At 38.5% G+C, this 22,129-nt stretch overlaps 5 protein-coding genes and 6 non-coding genes across 16 annotated transcripts; 9 read left to right on the plus strand and 2 right to left on the minus strand.

Annotated features, from left to right (window-relative positions):
* The first annotated feature begins 792 nt into the window (after positions 1 to 792).
* On the plus strand, positions 793 to 4,814 carry LOC119991717 (beta-glucuronosyltransferase GlcAT14A-like). Of its 3 annotated transcripts, none has more exons than XM_038838133.1 (5): positions 793 to 996; positions 1,391 to 2,185; positions 3,409 to 3,484; positions 3,587 to 3,702; positions 4,117 to 4,814. In XM_038838133.1, exons 2-5 carry the CDS (start codon positions 1,549 to 1,551, stop codon positions 4,623 to 4,625), a joined length of 1,338 nt encoding a protein of 445 aa, XP_038694061.1. In that variant the 5' UTR covers positions 793 to 996; positions 1,391 to 1,548; the 3' UTR covers positions 4,626 to 4,814. The 3 variants fall into 3 exon arrangements, with proteins under 3 accessions (XP_038694061.1, XP_038694060.1, XP_038694062.1); XM_038838134.1 differs by having other exon boundaries at positions 795 to 996; positions 1,691 to 2,185; XM_038838132.1 differs by having other exon boundaries at positions 793 to 2,185.
* Positions 4,815 to 5,982: 1,168 nt separating this feature from the next.
* LOC119990690 (probable galacturonosyltransferase 10) lies at positions 5,983 to 8,893 on the minus strand. The gene is made up of 2 exons (XM_038836746.1): positions 8,484 to 8,893; positions 5,983 to 7,773 (listed from the first exon to the last, which is right to left on the minus strand). The coding sequence occupies exons 1-2, from the start codon at positions 8,631 to 8,633 to the stop codon at positions 6,322 to 6,324; spliced, it is 1,602 nt and encodes a 533-aa protein (XP_038692674.1). The 5' UTR covers positions 8,634 to 8,893; the 3' UTR covers positions 5,983 to 6,321.
* Positions 8,894 to 9,771: 878 nt separating this feature from the next.
* Positions 9,772 to 11,878, minus strand: LOC119992104 (protein TIC 20-IV, chloroplastic-like). Its single transcript, XM_038838729.1, has 4 exons — positions 11,659 to 11,878; positions 11,372 to 11,446; positions 10,949 to 11,031; positions 9,772 to 10,662 (listed from the first exon to the last, which is right to left on the minus strand). The coding sequence occupies exons 1-4, from the start codon at positions 11,742 to 11,744 to the stop codon at positions 10,004 to 10,006; spliced, it is 903 nt and encodes a 300-aa protein (XP_038694657.1). The 5' UTR covers positions 11,745 to 11,878; the 3' UTR covers positions 9,772 to 10,003.
* A 297-nt stretch (positions 11,879 to 12,175) lies between these two features.
* On the plus strand, positions 12,176 to 14,875 carry LOC119991730 (APO protein 4, mitochondrial). Of its 3 annotated transcripts, XR_005466251.1 has the most exons (4): positions 12,176 to 12,308; positions 12,776 to 13,048; positions 13,568 to 14,402; positions 14,506 to 14,875. XR_005466251.1 is itself a non-coding variant. In XM_038838151.1 (3 exons), exons 2-3 carry the CDS (start codon positions 12,795 to 12,797, stop codon positions 14,292 to 14,294), a joined length of 981 nt encoding a protein of 326 aa, XP_038694079.1. In that variant the 5' UTR covers positions 12,176 to 12,308; positions 12,776 to 12,794; the 3' UTR covers positions 14,295 to 14,875. The 3 variants fall into 3 exon arrangements, 2 of the variants coding, with proteins under 2 accessions (XP_038694079.1, XP_038694080.1); XM_038838151.1 differs by having other exon boundaries at positions 13,568 to 14,875; XM_038838152.1 differs by having other exon boundaries at positions 12,787 to 13,048; positions 13,568 to 14,875.
* A 543-nt stretch (positions 14,876 to 15,418) lies between these two features.
* On the plus strand, positions 15,419 to 19,195 carry LOC119991731 (18S rRNA (guanine-N(7))-methyltransferase RID2-like). 2 transcript variants are annotated; one of them, XM_038838154.1, is made up of 10 exons: positions 15,419 to 15,635; positions 15,822 to 15,897; positions 16,138 to 16,221; positions 16,318 to 16,373; positions 16,769 to 16,825; positions 17,010 to 17,059; positions 17,209 to 17,361; positions 18,005 to 18,106; positions 18,454 to 18,589; positions 18,784 to 19,195. In XM_038838154.1, exons 1-10 carry the CDS (start codon positions 15,537 to 15,539, stop codon positions 18,946 to 18,948), a joined length of 978 nt encoding a protein of 325 aa, XP_038694082.1. In that variant the 5' UTR covers positions 15,419 to 15,536; the 3' UTR covers positions 18,949 to 19,195. The 2 variants fall into 2 exon arrangements, with proteins under 2 accessions (XP_038694082.1, XP_038694083.1); XM_038838155.1 differs by lacking the exon at positions 18,005 to 18,106 and having other exon boundaries at positions 15,439 to 15,635.
* An 872-nt stretch (positions 19,196 to 20,067) lies between these two features.
* LOC119992369 lies at positions 20,068 to 20,211 on the plus strand. The gene has a single exon (XR_005466371.1). It is a non-coding gene; the product is annotated as a small nucleolar RNA snoR134 (small nucleolar RNA).
* Positions 20,212 to 20,526: 315 nt separating this feature from the next.
* On the plus strand, positions 20,527 to 20,624 carry LOC119992368. The gene has a single exon (XR_005466370.1). It is a non-coding gene; the product is annotated as a small nucleolar RNA U36a (small nucleolar RNA).
* An 82-nt stretch (positions 20,625 to 20,706) lies between these two features.
* LOC119992347 lies at positions 20,707 to 20,796 on the plus strand. The gene has a single exon (XR_005466351.1). It is a non-coding gene; the product is annotated as a small nucleolar RNA Z223 (small nucleolar RNA).
* A 163-nt stretch (positions 20,797 to 20,959) lies between these two features.
* LOC119992348 lies at positions 20,960 to 21,074 on the plus strand. Its single transcript, XR_005466352.1, has one exon. It is a non-coding gene; the product is annotated as a small nucleolar RNA Z278 (small nucleolar RNA).
* An 88-nt stretch (positions 21,075 to 21,162) lies between these two features.
* On the plus strand, positions 21,163 to 21,282 carry LOC119992349. The gene has a single exon (XR_005466353.1). It is a non-coding gene; the product is annotated as a small nucleolar RNA Z278 (small nucleolar RNA).
* A 150-nt stretch (positions 21,283 to 21,432) lies between these two features.
* LOC119992360 lies at positions 21,433 to 21,541 on the plus strand. The gene has a single exon (XR_005466364.1). It is a non-coding gene; the product is annotated as a small nucleolar RNA snoR97 (small nucleolar RNA).
* Positions 21,542 to 22,129: the final 588 nt, after the last annotated feature.

Consider the following 22,129-nt stretch of genomic DNA (forward strand, 5'->3'; position numbering starts at 1 on the left):
ATTTGAGTGTAAAAAAAATCCCACCTATAATCAAATAGATGTCATGTTGTTAAAATCAATGGTCCACAAACTCCCTGTCAATACTCATTATTCATAGCAGAATATGTGGGCTGGTAGTGGGGTTTCCGCTATGGTGTCTTATTCGACGCGTATTTGTCATAGTGGAGACTCAAAAGTACAGTAAACCGACGTAACAAGCTTCAAAGTTCAAAGTTCACAGAACTTCAAATAATAATTTTTGCCGTTTTAAATTGAGTTTGTCCGAATCTCCACTCGCGCTGGCGCATGACTGATTTTGCATTTATTAACATATGTACCTATAAAAGTGGAAATAGAAATTTTTTATTGAAGTTATTGTTCGCTTTGCATAGATTTATTATTCATTAATTGTTATCATTGGTATTTAGACCCATGAAAACAATCTACTATGTGAAAGGAGTTGAATTTTTTTTATAAACCACTAAGCTATATTTTACTTGATGGATGTGAAATTTCAATCGTTACAAATATATCTAACCAGCTAAGCTCGTGAGCTCTCGAACTAATTATCAGCATGGTCGAGTTCGAAATAGATTCGAAACTATTTTTTAACGTGAGCTAGGTTCGAGCTCAAACTTATTCGAATTCGAATGTCGAGCTCGAGCTCGAACTACTCCATTAATAAACAACCCTATCCTCAATTAAGTAGTGTTACACACGCGCAAGGTAAGCGCCTGGGAACTACATTCCTTGGTTGAGCCATAATCTTAACTTAAACATAGAAAACATCATTAAAATCATGTTTTTGTTATGTTTTGCCAACAATTAAAGCAATACCAAAGCTTCATCGGCCATTGATACTGTTCGGTCCCATTTTCTGTCTCGGCCTTCTTGGTGCCCTAGCTTTCTATCAATTATTTTTTATACTATTAGAATCCCATCGAGCTTAGCCTTTGAATCTTTCGATGTAAAGGCTCTTCTTTCTCTCCGGCTCTTCGCTGTCAAGTCTTTATTCCAGTAAGCATTTCTATTACCTGTTTTAGGTTCGAAATCAAAGAGGAGTTTTTTGAAACTCACACACTTCAATTGGGTTCGCTTGAATTGATTAGATCTGTGGCAGTTTAGAGTAAAAAGCCGCTTTATAGTTAAACGCTTGTGGAAATCTGAATTTGTGTTTTTAACAGCTACTGTGATTTAATGAACTTTAAAGTTTTTCCTTTTTGTGCATTGAAGTCTGCTTTTAGTAGCTGAATTGAGTGCCTTTCAAGGCTTGCTCACAAATATCAAGCTTGTTCCATTCATTGCTTTTGCTATTTCTGCTCTTTGTTTAGGAAATATGTGTTGTCATGGTATTGGTATATACAATCCTTTAACTTTTATGAACTTCTGTTCCAAATCCATGTTTTATCAGGTCTCATTGTAGATGATATTCATATATTTGAGACGGTGTCTTTGGTTCTGTTATCGGACCTCCTTGCTTCTTTGTCTTTCGTTTTGTGCCTCACCATATCTGGGACTACTAGCTGATTTAGGGAATTTCAAGTTCTTTTAGGATTGAGAGGAAAGTATATGAAACTGATGTCGACGAAGCACCCATTAACGAGTATGAGAAAATATGCCAATTCCCACACAACAAGGTTTTTCAGTGATAGAAGATGGATGATTCCATTCTTTACGAGTTTACTCATATCTATTACTCTGTTGTTCTCAGCCTTTTTTGGTCTATTTACCTCTCCTTATGGTGGAGATCAGTTATCGTTGGACAGAATTCCATTTGGGAGAGCAGATGATTCTAGTGAGTACTTTGTAGAAATGGATATAAATAAATCTTTGAACACGAGTAGGTATTCCAAATCAGGAGCACCTAGAATAGCTTATCTTATATCAGGAACAAAGGGTGATAGTCGGAGAATGATGAGGACCTTACAGGCAATTTATCATCCCAGAAATCAGTATATTCTGCATCTGGATCTTGAGGCTCCAGCTCGTGAAAGGTTGGAAATGACCCAATATGTGAAGAGTGACGCAACATTCGACGAAGTAAGTAATGTGCGCGTTATGGCACAATCCAATTTGGTGACGTATAAGGGCCCCACAATGATTGCTTGTACACTACAAGCGATTGCAATCATGTTGAGGGAGAACGTGGAGTGGGACTGGTTCATTAATCTCAGTGCTTCAGATTATCCTCTTATGACACAAGATGGTTAGTGGCTTAGTGCAGGAACTATTTACCTGTTTCATATTCAATGTTGTTTCCTTCATTGCTTTTGTGTTTTTGCATGATTTTTTTGTTCGTTTGTTGATGAGTAGATTTCAGTGAGACTTTGTGACATTAGAAAACAAAAACATATATGGGTTAATTTTGATATGCCTCAAAACGGCCCAAACATCTTTAGTAATGACGTTCCTGCACATTATAATAAACTCGAACTTTACGAGAGAGGCTAGATTGTAGATTGACCTAAACATCAGCATGGCTAGATTTCGACATAACTTGTTTGCACTCCTTGGCTGGAGATATCAAAACCTTTATGTTGCTGGTGGACATTAGCATGGCTAGTTTTTGACATTAACTTTTAAAAATGCTGATTGGAGTCACTTAAATTCTAATAACTGCTGTTTTTTCAAGGAAAGATATTTGAACGATTTGTTTGCTCTTGTTAAAATTGTTTATATAGACTAATGAGTCTGAGTTACCTAGGTTTTTGATATTTAGTCGAAGAAGGGTGACAGCGGTATTTGGACTATCTTATTGCTTCTAAAATTTGTACTAGGGCGTAAAAATGGATTTTGGTATGTGACTCTTTGCACAGATGAGTGTAGCACTTGGATTTAACCGTTTCTCATGCAGTTTGTAGTTTCACCCTGGTATGATATCCTTCTGAGAGCCCTTATCATTGCAGTATGAATACAATTCAAGTTATGTGGTTAGGTCAAAGCTCTCACTTGGATGATAGCTTACGAGAAAGGTTGCCCATAATGTGAAAGAATAGCTTTATTAGTATAAACTATCAGTTGTGCATGAGGATAGCAGTCTATTGTTGACCCAGGAGTATTTAGCCTTGCAAGGTGGTTCTTGCCGATTCACACGGGATTCCCTGTGCCCCGTGCTCCATAGAACATTTCATTCCAAAAGACCAAGTTTTGTTGAAATTTGGACAGAAAATCTGTGCTTTCATGTTTTGGCGTAAATTTTTGCTATTTATATTGAGTTGGATTTACGCTTTTCATGCTGAGGTTCATCTGAAAATAACAGAGATTGTGATATCTGCATACATTTCAATTGTCTGCGTATGCCGTATTGCCATATGTGCGTTAATAATCCGCATTATAAGCGAGAATTTCGAGGCATAACGAAGTATTCATCCTTTTTTTTGTTAACTTATACTTAAGATCAAAATCTCTAATTTATTTTTTGTTGCGCAGATTTGCTTCACGTTTTCTCAAATTTGTCCAGAAATCTCAACTTCATTGAACATATACACTTTACTGGGTGGAAATTGTAAGTAGGGTAAATAAAAATTTGTATACTTTCTCTGCGGGGATCCTTCTCTCTTTGATAAGATGGTTTACGATTGCTATAATGCTCTGCCCTATTGATCAGGAATCAAAGAGCAAAACCAATCATTATTGATCCTGGCCTTTACTTGTCTAAAAAATCTGACCTCTCTTGGACTACTCAACGCCGATCACTTCCCACGTCTTTCAAGTTGTTTACAGGTAACTCTGTCTCTCCGGCCTTCAAATATTATAAAATACGTAATTCCAGTTCAATTTTAACTTCTTGTTGCCAAAAGTCAAATGTGCTACTGTGCTAGTTGGTTTGTGTCAATGCAATTGCATCATCGATTTAGATAAATGCTGAAGACGTTGCTAATAAGATTGCAGTGTTAAAGAACCTGTACGGGAGAGGAAAGATTGGTCATTTACTTCAATTGGTCATAGGCAAAGGATTATCTTGTGTTACTCAAATTTGCTTACATGCCAGTTATATTTTCTTATGCGGACATTTGATTCATTTGACATACCTCTTCTCTATTATCTCCGAATTCCTTTGAACTCTTCAAACCGCATAATTATGCATAAATTACTAACTCATTTCAAACTTGATCCATGTTTTCCTCTGTTGTACAGGTTCAGCATGGGTAATGCTAACTCGATCCTTCGTTGAGTACTGTATAATGGGATGGGATAACCTTCCCCGCACTATTCTAATGTATTACACAAATTTTGTATCTTCTCCAGAAGGCTATTTCCACACTGTTATATGCAACAATGAAGAATACCGGACCACTGCAATAAGCCACGATCTTCACTACATTGCTTGGGATAATCCTCCTAAGCAGCATCCTGCATCGCTGACAATGAAAGACTATGACAAAATGGTAAAAAGCAAAGCCCCGTTTGCTCGTAAGTTTGCAAAGGACGATCCTGTTTTAGACAAAATTGATAAAGAGCTTCTAGGCCGTACCCTCCGTTTCCCACTTGGGGCATGGTGTATAGGGAGCACCAACGGTGGATCAGATCCATGCTCTGCCCGTGGAAACGATTCAGTGTTCAATCCAGGTCCTGGTGCTGAGAGGTTGCAAGAATTGGTCCAGACATTGTTATCTGAAGAATCTCGGAAAAAGCAGTGTTCATGACAAAAGGTGAAAGGTAGTCAGGTGGACACAACCACAAGTGTAAATTGGTGTGTCTATAGGTGGTTGTTGGTTCTTGATGTAAAACGATGAAGCCTTTCATTTCCATATAGTTGAATTTACCATTCACATGATGTTTCACAGAATTTACAAGTTATAAAGAGAAATACCAGAAACCTCGGACTTTATGAAGAATGTTAGCAGTCTCAGACATGACTGAATGCCATACCGGTCTGTTGGATTAGCCCTCAAATTGAGAATGGCTCAATGTTGTAGCTGATGGACGTCAGGCAGTGTCGATCAGAGGCAGTGTCGCTCGAGCGGCTGCCCCAATCATCGAAATGCCTCTAGCCGGAGAGACTTTTCTTGGCTGTAGGGTGTGCTGCAGAACAAAAAAAATACTGGCACAGTGGCACTGCAAAGACCCCACCCCACCCCATCTAGTGACCTATTTGGAGTTGGACTTCCCCTCCTTCACGTGTTTGATGGGGATTCATTGATGGGCTAAAACCTAAAGCCCAATGGCAGTATGTTCGTAAATTTGTAGACCGATGGTCATGGACTCAAATCCCAATGAACAAGCCCGGATGATTGGACTAACAAAAATAATTATCCAGTTTTGAAAGTGGTTTTAATGTCATTTTACAAAATAATTATCACTGTTGCCGGGGATCGAACCGGGGTCGTTGGCGTGACAGGAGTAAACACTCACCTCTATACTACAAAAGTCGTTAACAGCCCTCAATTAAATCATTTTTAATGTTAAAACGTTAATGCGATGTGATATACACAACCCTGTGGTTGTGCTACGCTTTCCCCTTCATGGAAAAAGGAAATTCAGATTGACATCAGAATTTTAGAATATGTCTAAGATATATTTCAAGAGTCATTTCACTGCTTAACACAACGGCAGAGTAAATGATTGATAATGGCTAAATGTGAAGGGGTTTCATAAAATGAATCAAGGTGTTTTAGGTTCCTCTAACCATTTGGCAATAGTTTAATTGATTCTCTCTTCGGACATTGGGTCTACGGTACCCGAGGTCAAGATCTCGAACGGTCGAACCAATCAGTTGAAAAATTTCTTTGTGGAATTTTGGTTCCGTGGGCTTATCCCACTTCCGGACCCCTACTCACATGGGCTTCAACCCAGTCTTACCTGTCGCTAGCATTGGCGACCCGAAGTTTATGCTTGTCCCAAGAACATGTTGTATGAGAGCGAATTTCATTTACTTTGCCATACGAAAGGCCTTTCACAGTCGCTACCGCTAAACGGTTGCAATGATGGTTACAGGGAGCGACCTCCTTTCTCTATTGCTGGATAGAGGAAGAATAACATTTCTACACAGAACAAGTAACGGAAGAGCAAAAGAATAACATCTCTTATTATTTCTCTGATTCTAGAACAAACTCATTGAAATCAAACCTAGCACAGAATCCAAATAATGGATACAACCCAGTACGCTCAAGGGAATAGTTGTATTAGTAGGTTAAACAGCTTACTGACTAAAAAACTGTGCTATCATCTTGCAGTAATTCATGTAAGTCGATATTTTATACGACAGACCCATCAGAAAATACCCATTTTACAGCAAGTGACCCGCTTGATATCACAAAATTGTACAAGCATATTAATCATAAAGCATGAATACACCCCTGCACCTAGATGCATGGACGAAATGGTACTTCTGTCATACAATCAATGAAAATTGCATTGTTGCAGTAAAGGAAGAGAAAAATCAACATACTTTTCCCAGAGAGGTTTGTACTTCTCAATACCAATCTTCAACCATGGTTTTGAGTTCCCATTGAAATGCAAAACAGCCCCTTTTTCTATCAACTGAGGATTAACGTTTGTATAGCCCAGTCCCAACACATGCCATGAGGGGTCCAATGGTTCTGTCAACCCGTGGAAAGTCAATAGTCCCGGTGGCAGAGTCCCAAGTTTCCACAATGTCCGGTCTACATTCCTTTCCTGCCAATGATGGTATATGCCCGTTACATTTATTTTCCTCCACTCAACCAAATCAAAAACATTCATTCCAAATGCCCAACCACATGCATCAGGATCAAAATGTTCTCGTATAAGAGGGTGGGAGTAATTGAGGTACTTATGATATCTATGGAATGTTTCCATGCAGGTTTCCACTGCTCCATTGACATTGCCATTCAAATCAATGGAAAATAGACCAGAAAGGTCCCTCTGAACAACAACATCATCATCAAGAAATACCACCTTCTTTAACGCAGGAAACACTTCAGGAATGTAAAACCTCAAGTGATTAAGCATCGACAGATATTTAGGGTTTCGGAATTTGATTGGAGTCCGATTGCCATCATTATTTCCAGAAAAGTAATAACTCTGAGTTTCAGAGTCTTGGAGTTGCTTAAGAACTGGCACATAGGAAGCATTCAGCCATTTGAAGTCCTCGAACTTTTGAACATCAATAGTCACTCCTTGAAACTCGTTCATGGAAAACCAGGCCTTCATTGCTTCATAGTTTATTTCATCAGTCACAAGATGAAAAACAACCCTCACAGGATTTTTGGAATTCAACGCTGTTGAATTGACTACAACTGAAGTTGCAAGGATGTTGTCTGAGAAAACACAGAAATGATAGAGACTGTTATCTTTAAGCTTTGTGCTGATTTGCTTTCTTTCATTGAGTTTTCTCTGTAGAGTGAGGTTTCCAAACCATTTAGATGTTAACCGAACACCAAGGCAGTATAGACTTTTTGGGACTTCTTCAGCAGCTATTTGTCCATACTTTGAACTCTTCTCAGTCACAGAGCCCATCTGCTCTTCAAGAGCTTGGATCTTGGCTTTTAGTCGCATGATTATTGTTGCACTGTCATAATGAAATTGCTGGGCTTGGTAAAGCAAAAGTGCCATATCACGTATCACAGTTTCCGATTCAGAAGTCATCAAAGGAGTTCGTCTAGTCGCAGCACTTGAAAGAAGCACCTGAGAATTGTGGATCTGGGCACTCAATTCCCAAGCAAAATGAAGGTTATTGCTTTCTTTTGCAATCACAACAAAAGCTTTAGCAAGAGAAATTTGATCACTAATTTGTCTGGTGACTGAGTTGGCACTCAACATTTCATCAGTAATGTTTAGCCCTTCAATGATTCTGTCATGCTTGTAAGATCTCTGCAGGATAATACATAAGCAACAACTTTCAGTTCAGCGATGTTGTAAGTTAGCATGAATAAATGGAAACACAAGTCACCACATATCAGGAAATATGCAAGAAAACTGAATTTTATTTTCCAAATCTCCACAACGACGAGCCCAATTTAAAGAATCTAATAATCTCTCAAGACCTTGAACATAATCCTTCCGCTTCGTCAACATAATGACAACATTAATCATTTCAAAGAAATTCTTTGTCAGCAACAGCAAATGACAGGGACTGATCCAGTTAGTGGCTATTCAACAATGATACTAGACAGCAGTCAAAAAACTTCCTAAGCCCCCAACATGTGCCATCGATATTAGCATAAGTAAATTTTTGCAGCAGCATGTCAAAATAGTGCATAGAAATCCCAGACGGAAAGGGAAATTCATGTTAATCCTCACGTAACCTGTTATGATGCATTACCAAGATGTAGCAAGAGACATGCAACTGGGTTGCAGAAAAATGCCAGATCAGGGAACAACTTTTAACATTGAAATTAGCCAAAGAACAGATCAATTTATTCCAGAGTCACCATGCTGTTTCGATTCCAATAATTCCCCTAAAACACCAATTCAAGAAAAGCTCAAAACCTAAAATTCCTACCACTCATCATCACAAACATTTCAACAGTCATACATAGCACACCCTCTTCGTAAAAGATAATAAATTAACAGATCCTTACCTTAGCTATAGCCGGTCTAGATTCTATTTGTCCATCTTTGCTCAAAATCACAATAAACAGCAGAACCGCAATGCCTAACAGCGCCCACCAAATCACATTCGGGAACCGCCTCCTCACCGGCCTGCGAAAATCCGCCGGTCTTCGTCTCATTCTAAGCAGCAATTTACGACCTCTTCGTTCACAAGGGGGAAAAAATCCCGTTTCTCTACCGACAAATTTTCAGGGATACAATTCGAATCACGAGTTGAATGAAGGTTTTGGGTTTCAGCTTTAGAGAATAAGGTCAACACTATGCATTGTTGAAAATCGAGATGTTATTATGAAGAATTTATAGCTCTGTGAGCACTGGGAAGTAGGAAGTGAAGCAAAGGTTCCTACAATTTCTTTTACTGGTATTAACGACTGGTCTAAAAGTTGGTAAAGTCGTAAATTTGTACCACCTACCAAAAAGAGTGGTAATGGAGACTGGAAAGCGCTACTCGCTCTAGTTGGTCACTTTCAGTAGTATTGACGGCTCTGATCTTGCCATGTCACTACACAAACATTTAATTTTCCTTTTCATAGGAAGATTTGGTCAACACATGTACATTATGGTTTTTGCCTAAATACAATTTTTTTAACCTAGTCACTCATTCGAGCATAGCCTGCAACATGTTGATCATATGTAAAACCGAATCCAAATTCATGAGAATAGAGGCCCAAAAGTGGGATATATCCACAAAACTAAGATTCTATAATGAAATATCACAACTGTTTGGTTCAAACTCTCGAACTTGGACACCATGTGCTTTAAGTCCGAAAATATAACAAACTAAATCATTGCCAAACGATTAAAATGACACATTGAAGTTTTTGCTATATACTCTCCAATGAATATCAAATTTTCTTCCCTTTTTATCTATGCTTGAAGACGAAGTACTTGGACATCCAAATCACTTATATTTAAGTTGTAAGTGAACAAAATAAGTTGAAGTGGGTGTTTTGGAAGCTGCTCACTCTCCCTCATTTCCGTTCACTCCAATTCTTCTTCTTCTCCCTTTCACGAGTCGTTTGCTCTATTGATCCTTAGCTTGTCTTTCATGCTAGTTAGCCAATAACTCCTATTGCTTATCAAAAAAACAGAAGCTAATAACTCCTATTAATTTTCTTTTGAAGTGTCGTATGGCGGAAGCTCCAACCTCCAAGCTAAGCTATTGCTTCAATCATTCCCAAAACATGATTTTAGTTATTGGGGTATTTCCAGCAACAATGGCTTATCAATAACCAAAGATTAAAAAAAATGCCCATTTCCATCCATTCACATAATACATACCTACCAGAAATAAAAATCAAACAAGAATCATCCATCCATAAGTTAGCATCCTTTAAAATTGGCCAAAATTTCTCTGTATCCAGGAGGATCACAATACAATCAACATCTACATGCACAATTTCTTTATTAGCTTTGTCTTATCAATGGCTGCTATAGTGGTTTCAATGGAGCGCAACAGCTTGAAACTTAAAAGAATATATAACTACTCCTAGAAAGGTCGTTGGAAACCTCCTATATGGAACAGAGTATGGATATATGCTGCATCACTCACGAAAGGGATGTGAGCATACATGCCACCAAGAGCACACTTTACGCACTGCAACAACACAAACATGTAAAAGAATCCCACACCTGCCCAAAAGTGCATCCCAAGCTTGCCGGAGTAGTGTATAAGCGGAAAGAAGTTGCACGTATACCATAAGATCTGTAGTGCCGTTTCCAATAACATGCCCATCATTAGATGGAACCTGAAGAAGTGAGGCCAATCTTTGTTTTTCACGAGTCCAATATATCCAAAGTAGCAATAAACCATGGAGAACCAGGTTGGTAACCTACCAATTGCTCCTGGGACGAAATAAATTAAATCTTCGAATAATTCATAGCGCTCTAAGAAGGGTTGGAGATAATACCCTACATCAGAAATCTGCAACGCGATCAAATAAGGGACACATGCCAAAGTCCTCCACCACCATTCTGGTTTCTCAGTTATTACAGGGTACTGGATCCTGAATGGAACATCCTTAAATGCTCTAGGAGTCATCTTAGACCTTTCTCGCGCAGCCAAAAATCGAATTGTGCCTGACTGGATATCTTGATTCCCACTGAAAAATGAGCTCGATGCAGCGAATACTTGCGAATGTAGTTTTTCTATCAATTACAAAACTTAATAAGTTTACCAATTGAGTATGAAACCTGTTTTGACTCACAAAGTTTAAAATGAACTGGTATAAATATACTGAACGGCACTAAAAGTCCAGCCTGTAGACTTATAAACAATATAGACACTAGTAATGCTTTGAATTAGTAAAAGAGTATATGTAAATTTCCTCTCTCCTAGTAATGACATAACATCCTCGAGCGGACAGAGCAGATCTTAAATCAACTATTTTACTGAGAAAAACATTCTTAACAACAAACAAGGAAATTGAAATACCTTTAGGAGCCCAGGAATGGAGCTCCTGGCGAGGTCCGCTTGAACGTCTGTTGATTGACGATATAGGATTGGTTGGCAAGTTATGTAGAAAATCCCACGATGGCACAACCCAGAGCTAGCCCTCCCACCATCTCAGCCCATTGGGCCGTGGCAGTTCCTAGCCCACCTTCCTGGAAAAGGCTGGACAATTGGTTGAAGACTTGGGCAAACTTATAAACTAGACACCAAACCCCTCAACAATCGATGTGGGATTTTTATCCCTTTAACACCTTTTTAACACTCCCCCGCACTCGTGGACTGAGCATCAAAGCCCAAGGCCCAACGAGTGGACTTTTTCATCGGGGACGAGCACACCTGCTTCGATACCATGTAGAAAATCCCACGATGGCACAACCCAGAGCCAGCCTTCCCACCATCTAGTTAGCTTCGCACTTTATTCCTCTAGGTTTATAGTTCCTGGATAGTTTAGAGCACCATTCTCGAACTGCATAATTATTCCTGTTCCCAAAATACAAATTTTAACCACCGTAAACAGAAAGAAGGGGGCAGAGGAGGGGGAGAACAAAAGGCCGAAACAGATAGACGAAAAACAATGTCAATTCCGATAAGCGCAGAAACCTAATAAGCGATCAGAATTCAGAAAGCATCCGTTAATTATATTCAACTATTCATACAATAATTTCTATGTTTCCAGAAGTAGAAGAGCGTACCGGTGCAGCGAGGAGCGAATATCAGAAGGTGTAGTCACCGGATAGCGCTTCACAACGGCAGCATCGACGGCAGGCATCCTCGTCATCCGTCAACAAAGTTGTCTTCTTTTTTCTTCTCAAGCTGTCTTCTTTTTCCTTCTCATGCAATATAGACTGGATCCGAGAGTCATAAAACAATGGGCCACATTTTTCACAAAACGTACCTTTTTAGGCGTTGGGGTTCGGTTTCCGCTCTTCTGGTTGCTCTTGATGAAAAACAATTATTAAATGAACGGTTATGATGTCGCCATCTCCGCGAGGTGAATAAACCGGCAGCGTTTGAGAAAATTATAGATATTTTTTGGGAGAAAAAGTTTTTATATTGTTTCGATTTATATAAGGCTTTATAAGTTGTGGCCCGGTTTGGGCCCATTGGTTCATCGGACGTTGGAAGTACGGGTGGCCCATGTAGTCAAAAGCCCATCTTCCAATATCCATTTAGAAATCACTTTGAAGAGGCCCATCAGGCATTGGGATTCGCCGAATCCAGTCCCTCTCATCTCCTCTGCCTCTGGAAGTCTGGTTGCCCGTTCTAATTTCGCGTCCTCTCATCTCCTCTGGAGTCTGGTTCATAGGCCATAGCTTCGAGTCTTCGACGAGATTTATTTTTGGTGAGTTTTCTTTCCATTAATCTTTCACAACCCGATTCTGATTTCATTCACTTGCACTGCTCTGGTCTTGTATGTTTATTTTCGGTTTTTTGTATTTATTTGGTTTTTTTTTCCTTGTTCTGTTTAAAACTCAAATTGTTTGAAGTGTGTTTATGGATGAATGATGATTAGCTCTTATTGCAGACAGTATTCACTCAATTGGACTTTATTGGAATTGTATTGGACTGTATTGCTATAATGCTTTTATTTTGCCATTTGTGATCTGTATTGGACACTTGGAGATGTTGATGAGTTGAGTATGCTGCACTTTTTAGTTTTTTACATGCCTTATAGATTATTACTGTTTTTTACATCTTGGTTGTCTTGATGAACTGAATCGTATTGCAAGGTTTTATTAAAACCTGATAAAATTAATCATAAACATTTTGGGTTTTTACTGAACTGAACCGAAATTCTTGTTATGTTAGGGGAAATTTAGGATCTACAATGAATTTGAGGGGGAAATTATGGCAGACTATTATTCGAGAATCCAGTGGCTGCATTACAAACTCGCGATTGTACAGTTCAAAAGTTGATTTTAAGAAGCTGAGGCCAATGATACTTAAGAGAATAGAGGAAAGAAAGAAGCAGTATCCAGTTACAAATATGGTTCCTGTAGCACAGGAGGTTCTTAAGGCTAGAAAGCAGCTCATTCTTGGTGTCTCAACCCTTATCAAAATGATTCCTGTCAAGGCCTGCAAGTAAGCCACCAAAATTCACTAAATGATTGTGGGTGCATCATTGATTATGTAATTTATGTTGGCCAAGAGTACTCAGGTGAGACTGAATGTTTCTCTTGCCTTAATCTGGCCACGTACTAGTTTTAGTTTTAACATATCTGTATAACTGCTGTTGTTAAAAATGGGGAAGACTTAATCTGAATTAGCTAGCTGTATACTGTGAAGCTTATCCAGTTTCTAAGTTAGGGGAACTGCATGCTACATTTTGTAATCTGGTGCTAATCAGCAAGATGTCTTTAACTTGTTTCAATCATTACTTGAAACATTAGTGTCCATATCATTCCATCTGCTTGAATACAAGTCTCATACTTTCGGTATTCGAACTGAGTTGGATTCATTATTATCTAAAAGACAATCTATTCAATTTTGTTGGCTGCAATAAGTAATGCTATTAACTCTCGTCAAGTGTGACTTCTCATCCCTGGGAAAATGTTGTGTTTTTTATAATTTTATTTAAACTTCACTGATACTACTTTGCAGGTTCTGTCCAGAAGTATATATTGGTGAGAAAGGCCATTTAATTCAGACTTGCTATGGTTACAAGCGCCTTGGCAGAAATCGTGTTCATGAATGGATTAATGGTGGTGTGAATGACATTCTTGTACCAGTAGAGTCATTTCACCTGCAGAACATGTTCCAAGATGTCATTAAGCACAATGAAAGATTTGATTTGGACCGAGTTCCTGCCATTGTGGAGCTATGCTGGCAGGCAGGAGCTGATCCCTATAATGAAAATTTTTGCTCAAGCAGTGGGAACTCATACAATGATTTATGTAATGTTGATGGAGCTGAGTCTTTGTCATCTGATGATCTATGTTTCATAGCTACTGGAACTCTGAGGGCATGGGAGACTCTTAGAGCTGGAGTTCGGAAATTGTTATTGGTTCATCCTGCTAAAGTTTGTGAGCATTGTTCAGAGGTCCATGTTGGGCCATCAGGGCACAAGGCTAGGCTTTGTGGAGTATTTAAATACGAAACTTGGCGTGGATCCCACTTTTGGAAGAAAGCAGATGTGGATGATTTGGTACCTCCTAAGATTGTATGGCGGAGAAGGCCGCAGGATCCTCCTGTACTTTTAAACGAAGGGCGGAACTTTTATGGGCATGCGCCAGCAGTGATAGACCTGTGTACACAAGCCGGTTCTGTTGCGCCAACAAAGTATTTCTGTATGATGAAAGTAAACGGTTCATCGGCCCCAGATATGTAGAGGCATGAAGCTCATGGCAGAAATTTCACTATGTCTTCCACAATTTCTCAATGACAGGTTCTTAAATTCTTTTCATGCCGGCAGATAATGTGCTAGCAAAGATAACAGGTAGTAGTGATATTCATGTTGATTTAAGATCAGATGGTCCAACTATCGAACTCTTGATGTGTTGATAATATCATACAATGTCTATCATGCGCCCTTTTTGCAGCCCGAGTGTGCTGGGAAGATGATGAAATCAAAGATGCGTGCCATCGTTGTGGTATGACTCTATGAGTTGAAATGCTGAACCATGGGGTGAGAATGACAGGGACTGAGGATTTTAGATCAGAAGCATCTCTGGGGTTTTCTGGCCTTTTGTCCTTTTGGTTTCATGTTGTATCTATTTGTTGAATGAGCCATCCATTTTGTTTTCACTTCTTTCTTACTTCTTATAGGTGGAATTTGAAAGTTGGAACAACTCTCTGCTCTCTAGTTTTGCAAGTTTACATATGCAATTCTTTTGATTCAAATTATAGAGAGAACGTCTGCATCTAAGTGAGATAAAATTAAAAGATTTGGGTGAGTATTCACTATTGAAATGGCCTGTCTTGGTTGGAGAAATCTTGGTTCTAGCGCTTGATTTTCCAAAATGAACTCGAAAACTTCGTTGTACTGATATGTGATTCATTGCATTCGGTTTCTTTGACACGAGTGATTTTGGAAGAGGACTTAGCACTTAGCAGTCCTTTGCGACAAACAACTACTCAAATGTTTATTTTGAAACGACTCAAGTTAAAGAAAAGAGAATCTAAGCAAAACGTTTAAGGTATTCTTCAACAGTGGTCTATTTGACGTCCGGGTATATCTCAGTGGCCTCGAACCCAACTGCTGGATCAATATCAAAGTTTGCGTGATCACCCTCGATAAATACTCGGTGGAAACTGCAAGAAGAAGATTGAATGGATTGGAGTTGGAGTTGGAGTTGCTGCGCAGACACACAAATAACCAATGTAAGCTATTGGGCTGAGAAAAACAAACCTTGGACTGGGCCTGGGCTTGGGCTGAAAAGTGTTTGTTCAAATAAGTTGATTGAGGTCCAGACTCCACAGCCCACTACGGTTTGCGGTTGCACTGGCACAGGCACAGACGCTAGATTAGGGTTTTAGAGAGCGAAACTGAGGAATTTCGTATTAACGGAACAAATTGAAAGCGATAAGGGAGGAGGGTTTGAGAGTGGGCGGGTGACGTTATTTTGTAGCTATGTCGAGTCGGCCGGAGTTACAAGCACCACCGGAGATATTCTACGATGATACGGAAGCTCGCAAATACACGTCTTCTTCTCGCATAATAGAGATTCAGGTTTCTGTTTTTCTTTTTCATTGTTTTGGTTTCTTAGATACTTCACTGCCTCTGCTATGTGGATGAGAAATTGACGGAAGAGGAATTTCCTCAAATTCTCGCGCTTCGTATGGATTATTGTTTTGGCTAAACGTAAGTTAACTTCTCGTTGTTGATGTAATTGTTGGTTTATTTTTTTGTTGAAAGGCGAAACTCTCTGAGAGAGCTCTGGAGCTGCTTGCTTTGCCCGATGATGGAGTCCCGAGGTTACTCCTTGACATTGGTAATTCCCTCTCTACATGTGCTTTAAACCATCTAATTTAGCGATAAGTGTTAGGTTGGTATTCCATATATTTGTTTCTATGCTGTCACTGAAGTTTTCAGGTTTCATTCCTTGTAATTGTGGTAATACTTTCTTTACCCAAATCATTTAGGTTGTATGAGCTACCCAGTTGTTTGTATGCAACTTTCAGTGTGAGATTGATTGGAGCATAAACATTTTCTTTGACCATCTCTTTCACAGGTTGTGGGTCGGGATTGAGTGGGGAGACACTATCTGAAAATGGACATCAGTGGATTGGCTTAGACATATCACAATCAATGCTCGGTATGCGCACTATCACTTTGGTTGAGGTTTAAATATTCCTTCGAGATTTATTTGTGCTCTTTTTCTATATGTAATTTTACTTGCTTTAAATTGCAGATGTTGCTTTGGAACGGGAGGTCGAGGGTGATCTTCTACTCAGTGACATGGGTCAGGTATTTACCTAAACATTGGCTGTCCTTTTGTGGCCATGATATTTTTTTGAAGCATAAGATGTTCTTTTCCAGGTATGATCATGGAACTAAGTGTAAGTTGGACGTTATAGATAGATATCAAATTGCATTTTAAAGAAAAAGAAAGATAGATTTTATGTTTATTTTTTTTGTTGGTGAGGTGTATTGGACAGCGCCTCTTAAAGCCTGAGTTTTCTTTTTTAAATTTATATGCTTGTAAATTAAGATATTTATTCATATCCTTTTTATCTAATGCGTGTTTCTTCTTTTAGTTTATTTTTCTTTAGATGTGCACCTCTGCTATACCTCCTTTGTTTTTTACTTGATCCATTTTCAATTTATTAAGTACTTACCGGAAGTAAAATATTATATTGTAGGGTTTACCACTACGCACTGGAGTTATTGATGGGGCCATCAGCATCTCTGCTATTCAGGTTTGCTTTTAGCATGTTATTTGTTCTGTCATTGTTTTACTCTATTTACCTATCATCTTCTTTTTTTTTTATTTTTAAAAATTGTTTTGATACATTCAACAAATAGATTATTGACGCTGTATTTAAATTTTAAAGATTCATGACGCAACATTATCTGTCCATTGCTCATTTCGTTTGATAACAGTGGCTATGCAATGCGGACAAGTCCTCCCATGAACCACGATTACGACTGAAGTATGTCGAGATCTTAATTTTCCTCAATTCACTTTCATGAATGACGTAATGGGGCATACGAAACACTGCATGGCTTGATGTGGTTGAAGTGAGCTGCCCCAGACCTCTAAAAAAATTCCATTAAATTTTTGTTCTCAATTTTTTGTTAGGGCCTTCTTTGGATCATTATATAGATGCTTGGCAAGGGGAGCAAAGGCAGCGTTCCAAGTGTACCCAGAAAATGTAGCCCAGCGTGAGTTGATTTTGAGTTCTGCAATGCGTGCTGGATTTGCTGGTGGTGTGGTCATTGACTACCCCCACAGGTAAGCAAGGAATTCATTCATGTAAGCTAAAAACGGCCTTTTATTTTCTCTTTTGTTGGGGTTCGCAGTTGGATTTTGTAATGATGGCTTTGAACTTCTAGTGATCAATATTTATGAACAGTAAGTTGTTGTCTACATGCTCGTATGCCTTTTATCATAATACATTTTATATTAGAGAAACATATGAAATCACACAAAATGTTTTATAAGTTTTCGTTAGCCTGGATGTTAATGTTGCTTTCTGCATTTGAAGGAGGAACTGCTTTGTCCCGTTTGCAGTTTTGTAAGCATACTTTCATCTTTAGAGATATATCTGCTCTAGTATGTAGCAGGGACTTTAGCTATATAATAAAGAGTAACAACAATAGCATACTTGTACATGTCAAGTTTCCAACACAAATAACATTGGTTATTGATTTCATAGAATCATCTATTTTAAACTTCTTTATTTGGGGCCATGAGTTTTGCTTGTATTGGGCTATTGGCAGTGAATCAACTCGTTCTTAGGCAGAGCTCCTATTGAAGAGGATATTATTACTGCTTTGAATGTTTTCATTTGTGGACTTCTCAGTAACATTCATTCCAGAGATATGTGGGCTCTCATTGTCTTGGTAGTATAAAAATCTCCATGTTGCATGCGCAGTGAGCCAGTGAATCAACTCATTGTTAGGCAGAGCTTTTTGCGTGGAGAAGATATTATTGCTTTGAGTGTTTCCATTTGTGTGCATCTCAGTGACATGCATTTGTAAGTTATTTGGGCTCCCAATGTTTCAGCAGTATCGAAATCACCATGTTAAGACATCGCCGCAATATGTTCTAAAACATGTTTGCCTCTGTATGTTGGTGCTCAGCTTACACTGCCCTCTTTTTCTTGCTTGCGTCACCTTCTATCTTGTACATAGCAATCAATGGCTGGCTTTGAATGCCACCCTATAATGTGAACTTCCAATAGTATTTTCATATTTTGGTAGTAACAACTCTCCAGTAATCAATCTCGGAAAGTTGTGATTGCTAATTGTAAATAATTCATGCAGCTTTTCCGACTGCCTAGCATACGACTCTTCTAACTTGATAATAATTATTCTATAACAGTTCAAAGATGAGAAAAGAATTTGTTGTGCTCACTTGTGGTCCACCGTCAATAAGCTCATCTGTCCCCCAGGGAAAAGGTCAAGATGGGGAGAGTTGTTCAGATGATGAAAGTAGCGGAGATGAAGAGGATCAAACGGTTGGTTGTCTTGCCTCGTAATCTAATTGTTGTCATTTTTTTTCTTCCTTCTTTTCGTCTGCTGTTATCCATTAGCTGAAGTCCTCGGTGCATGTTTTTTCTTCCCATTTTAGAAATGAGAGAAAAAGGTAATAAGAATGTTAATGACTATGTAATATCCCTCTTTAAGCATGAAACTTTCGTGGGGCTTGCAGGTCTGCATTTCGGACAGGCATAGACCAAGAAAAAAGCAGAAAGTAACCAAGAAAGGGAGGACTCGGCAATGGATACTGAAGAGGAAGGAAAAAGGGAGAAGAAAAGGAAATGTTGTGCCGCGTGACACTAAATACACAGGTCGGAAACGAAAGGCCCGCTTTTAACTTCTTACATTGGATGTCCTTTTCTTCTCTCGGATTCCTTTCTTTTTTGTTGGTATACAAATTACAAAGGGTCTCTATTCTTTCTTTCTGCTACTTGACTGTTTCCTTGGAAGACAAGTAGTCTAGAACCTTACGTCTATCATGTGTGAATTTTCGGTGTGATATTTTATTTACAGTCATGCTAGCTAAGCCCAAATGCTACTTATGCTGCTGTTTTAAGTTTTTTAACAAGTGAAGGTTGGGTGTCCTTGAAGTGTCTGCCATAGCAGCCGCATGTGAGTCTGGTTCTCACACAACGATTTCCAGGTTATTGCCTAACTGGACATAACCAAAAGCAAATGGAAATAAGAATCACATTGAAACATAAATCCATCTTTTCTTTATGCTTTAGACCGTGTACTCATTTTGTTAAGGCCGATTGGGAGACGACTAAAGGAACAAACTGGAAAGGCAAACGAAATTTTTGCTTCTAAATGGGTATTTGAAAATTTCTTTACAAGATTGTTACGGTTAAATGTAACTTTTTGTCCTTCAATTATATTTTAGTTTCATTTTCTTTCTTAAATTATATTTTTTTCCTCTAATGTACACGTTTTTACGTACTAGAATACACGTGGACAGTATTGTGAATTTGAGCTTCGTAAAATCGAAATTTCTCAGATTTTTTAAATTTAAGTCATTTAGTTTAGATAAAAATGTGAATTTGAGCTTAGTTTTAGCATTTTGTATAAAAATAAATAAATTCAAAATCAAGTTTTCCCTATTTAAACGTGCGAAGCCCATATCTAAGATGTTTAAAGCCCACATCCAAGAACTGTATCTGTATGTGAGCCGCTCCAATCTTATACTGGCCCATACAGGAGTAACAGGATCAACTAGAGTATATGGGCCGCTCTATATGGGTCGCTCACGAAAAGAAGGAATACGGGTCGTACCACTACCCGATGTGTACCCACCGTTCACTTTCCAGTTTTAGGGTTTTGACAACTCTATATAATCCATGGGAGACGCCCTTCCATATGCTCAAGTTCTTTCGATTATCTCTGCAGCCAGAGTTTTCGTCTGTTGCTGGAGTTAGATTCAGTTCGTCTTCTATCTAAATTGTTCGTAATTACACTTCTGCACGAGCCTCCCGGGCTTCTCCTATTACTTGAATGAAGAAGAAAGCCCCAATGCTCGTGCTATAGAGCATGCCGTTTAGTGTTGCAGTTTAGCCTTTTCTCTTTTCATCGGCTGATCTGTGTCAAATAAACGGCTAAACCCTTTTATTTTTGTATATGATTTGTGTGTTTGTGCCTCTCAACACCTTTAGCTTGTTTTCGATAGCAGTAATACTATGGAAACGAGGCTAGTCATAGAGGCAAACAGAGCATCGCGGTGTCAACGTGGGGGTATGCCTTATCCAATAGATCTGCCTCTAAAATCTTCCGCTATAGTACTGTATTGACTCTGTAGAGATCTGTTTGTTCGTTAAACTTATATAATTGTTGATGTTCATTGATGTTAGATGGTTTGTTGAGGCATAATAGTTGGGATTTCTCGGAATTCTGTTTGTTTTTTAATTTGAGTAATTTTTTTTGGCGATGATTACATTTTATCCGCGCTTCTGAGAGAGTGTGAGGAATCAGTGAAGCAAAGGATGTAAACAAAATGGTTGAATTTCTTGATATGAGCCATCTATTGGTTTATCTTCTTTGAAAGTTATTTTTCTTTGTTACTTTTAAAATTTTTGTTGTATTATACAATGACTTGAAACTAAATTGGCAATGATGATATTACTCAGCTTTAATGCCAGTTCTGCTTCTGATAAATCTTGATTGATAGAGCTGTTTATGTTCTGAGCCATTTGATTTGACCATGTCTAAATTGTGAAGAATTGATTGATCTTTTTACCATTGGATTTACGAATTTTGTTTCTTCGATGTCTTTGTTCTTCCATGTGATGTATTGTTAATGTATGGACTATAGGTGTGGATTTTTCAGTACCTCTTTGCTGCTCTTTGTAATCTATGTCAGTGAGGATTTATCCATGTTTTGAGATGTAGTTTGCCTTGAGACCCTGTTTTCAGGGAGAACCTACTTGGGGTTACTGCATTGATATTGAAATTATTGGATCTCTCTGAGACATTGGTGAAACAATTGAACTGTATGAGAATGTTTTTATTTTGTTAAATTCCGTACTTATTATAAGCAAGATTGTTGTGTCATAGACTTGGCAATGATGATCCAATCCGCATTGTTTGAGTTGTAGTGGAGCCAAGACCCTGCTTTTGTAGGGAGAACCTACTTGGTGTAAGCTACAATTCACTGATATTAATTGGATTTAACTGAGTCATGTACTATGATAATGAGGTTTAGTTGAAATTTTATAAATGTTTGTTGTTTGGTACTTGTAAATTTGGATCTCAATATTCTTTTTAGATGCACTTGAGTCAAATTCCATTTTTTGTTCTGATTAGACCTGAGTTTAACTATACTTTCTGCCCTTTCTGTTGGGTTTAGAGTCTGAATAACTCAGATATTTTGTGCCTCCATCAACTTCTTCTCTTTTGATTATCTACTGAGATTGGAGTTAAACTATGGCACTACATTCAATTATGTAAAAGTCCTATGGTAAAAGTAATCCTAGTGAAATTGTGGAATATCAGATGTTGTACATAAACTTCCGATCACAATGATTTTTGCAGATTGGTGAGAGTAGATATAATTGTATTTGAGATTTCGGTGTCAACTGGTGGGGATGCTATTGATTCCCAGCGACATGCTTCATGCTCCATGCAATAGAATGAGACAATCATCTACATACATTCGACAAAGCAAAGCCTGGGCTCCGAAAACAATGGGGAAACCACTGGACAAAATTGGTGGCTTTTGATGAAAATCTGGTTTTGAACTTACAGCAATCGAATATTATAGGAGAAAAAATCTTGAACGATTCGGAGAACTTATTGAACATTTAATCTATGTGTCGTGCAAGGCCTAGGATATAACGAAGATGATATTATATGTGATCAAGTCGTGGCTTACATTTCACATCATTTTAATGATTGTATATCAAAAGGTCCTTATCAATCTGACCAGATTTGTCGTCGAAGGGTAGATGATTATGTTTACAGCCATTAAGCTACTGGGAAAACTCAATCGCGTTCTCTCTTTAACAAATCTCAGTAGCTGGACAATG

This window comes from Tripterygium wilfordii, chromosome 22, assembly GCF_013401445.1.
Source record: "Tripterygium wilfordii isolate XIE 37 chromosome 22, ASM1340144v1, whole genome shotgun sequence".
Taxonomy (NCBI): Eukaryota; Viridiplantae; Streptophyta; class Magnoliopsida; order Celastrales; family Celastraceae; genus Tripterygium; species Tripterygium wilfordii.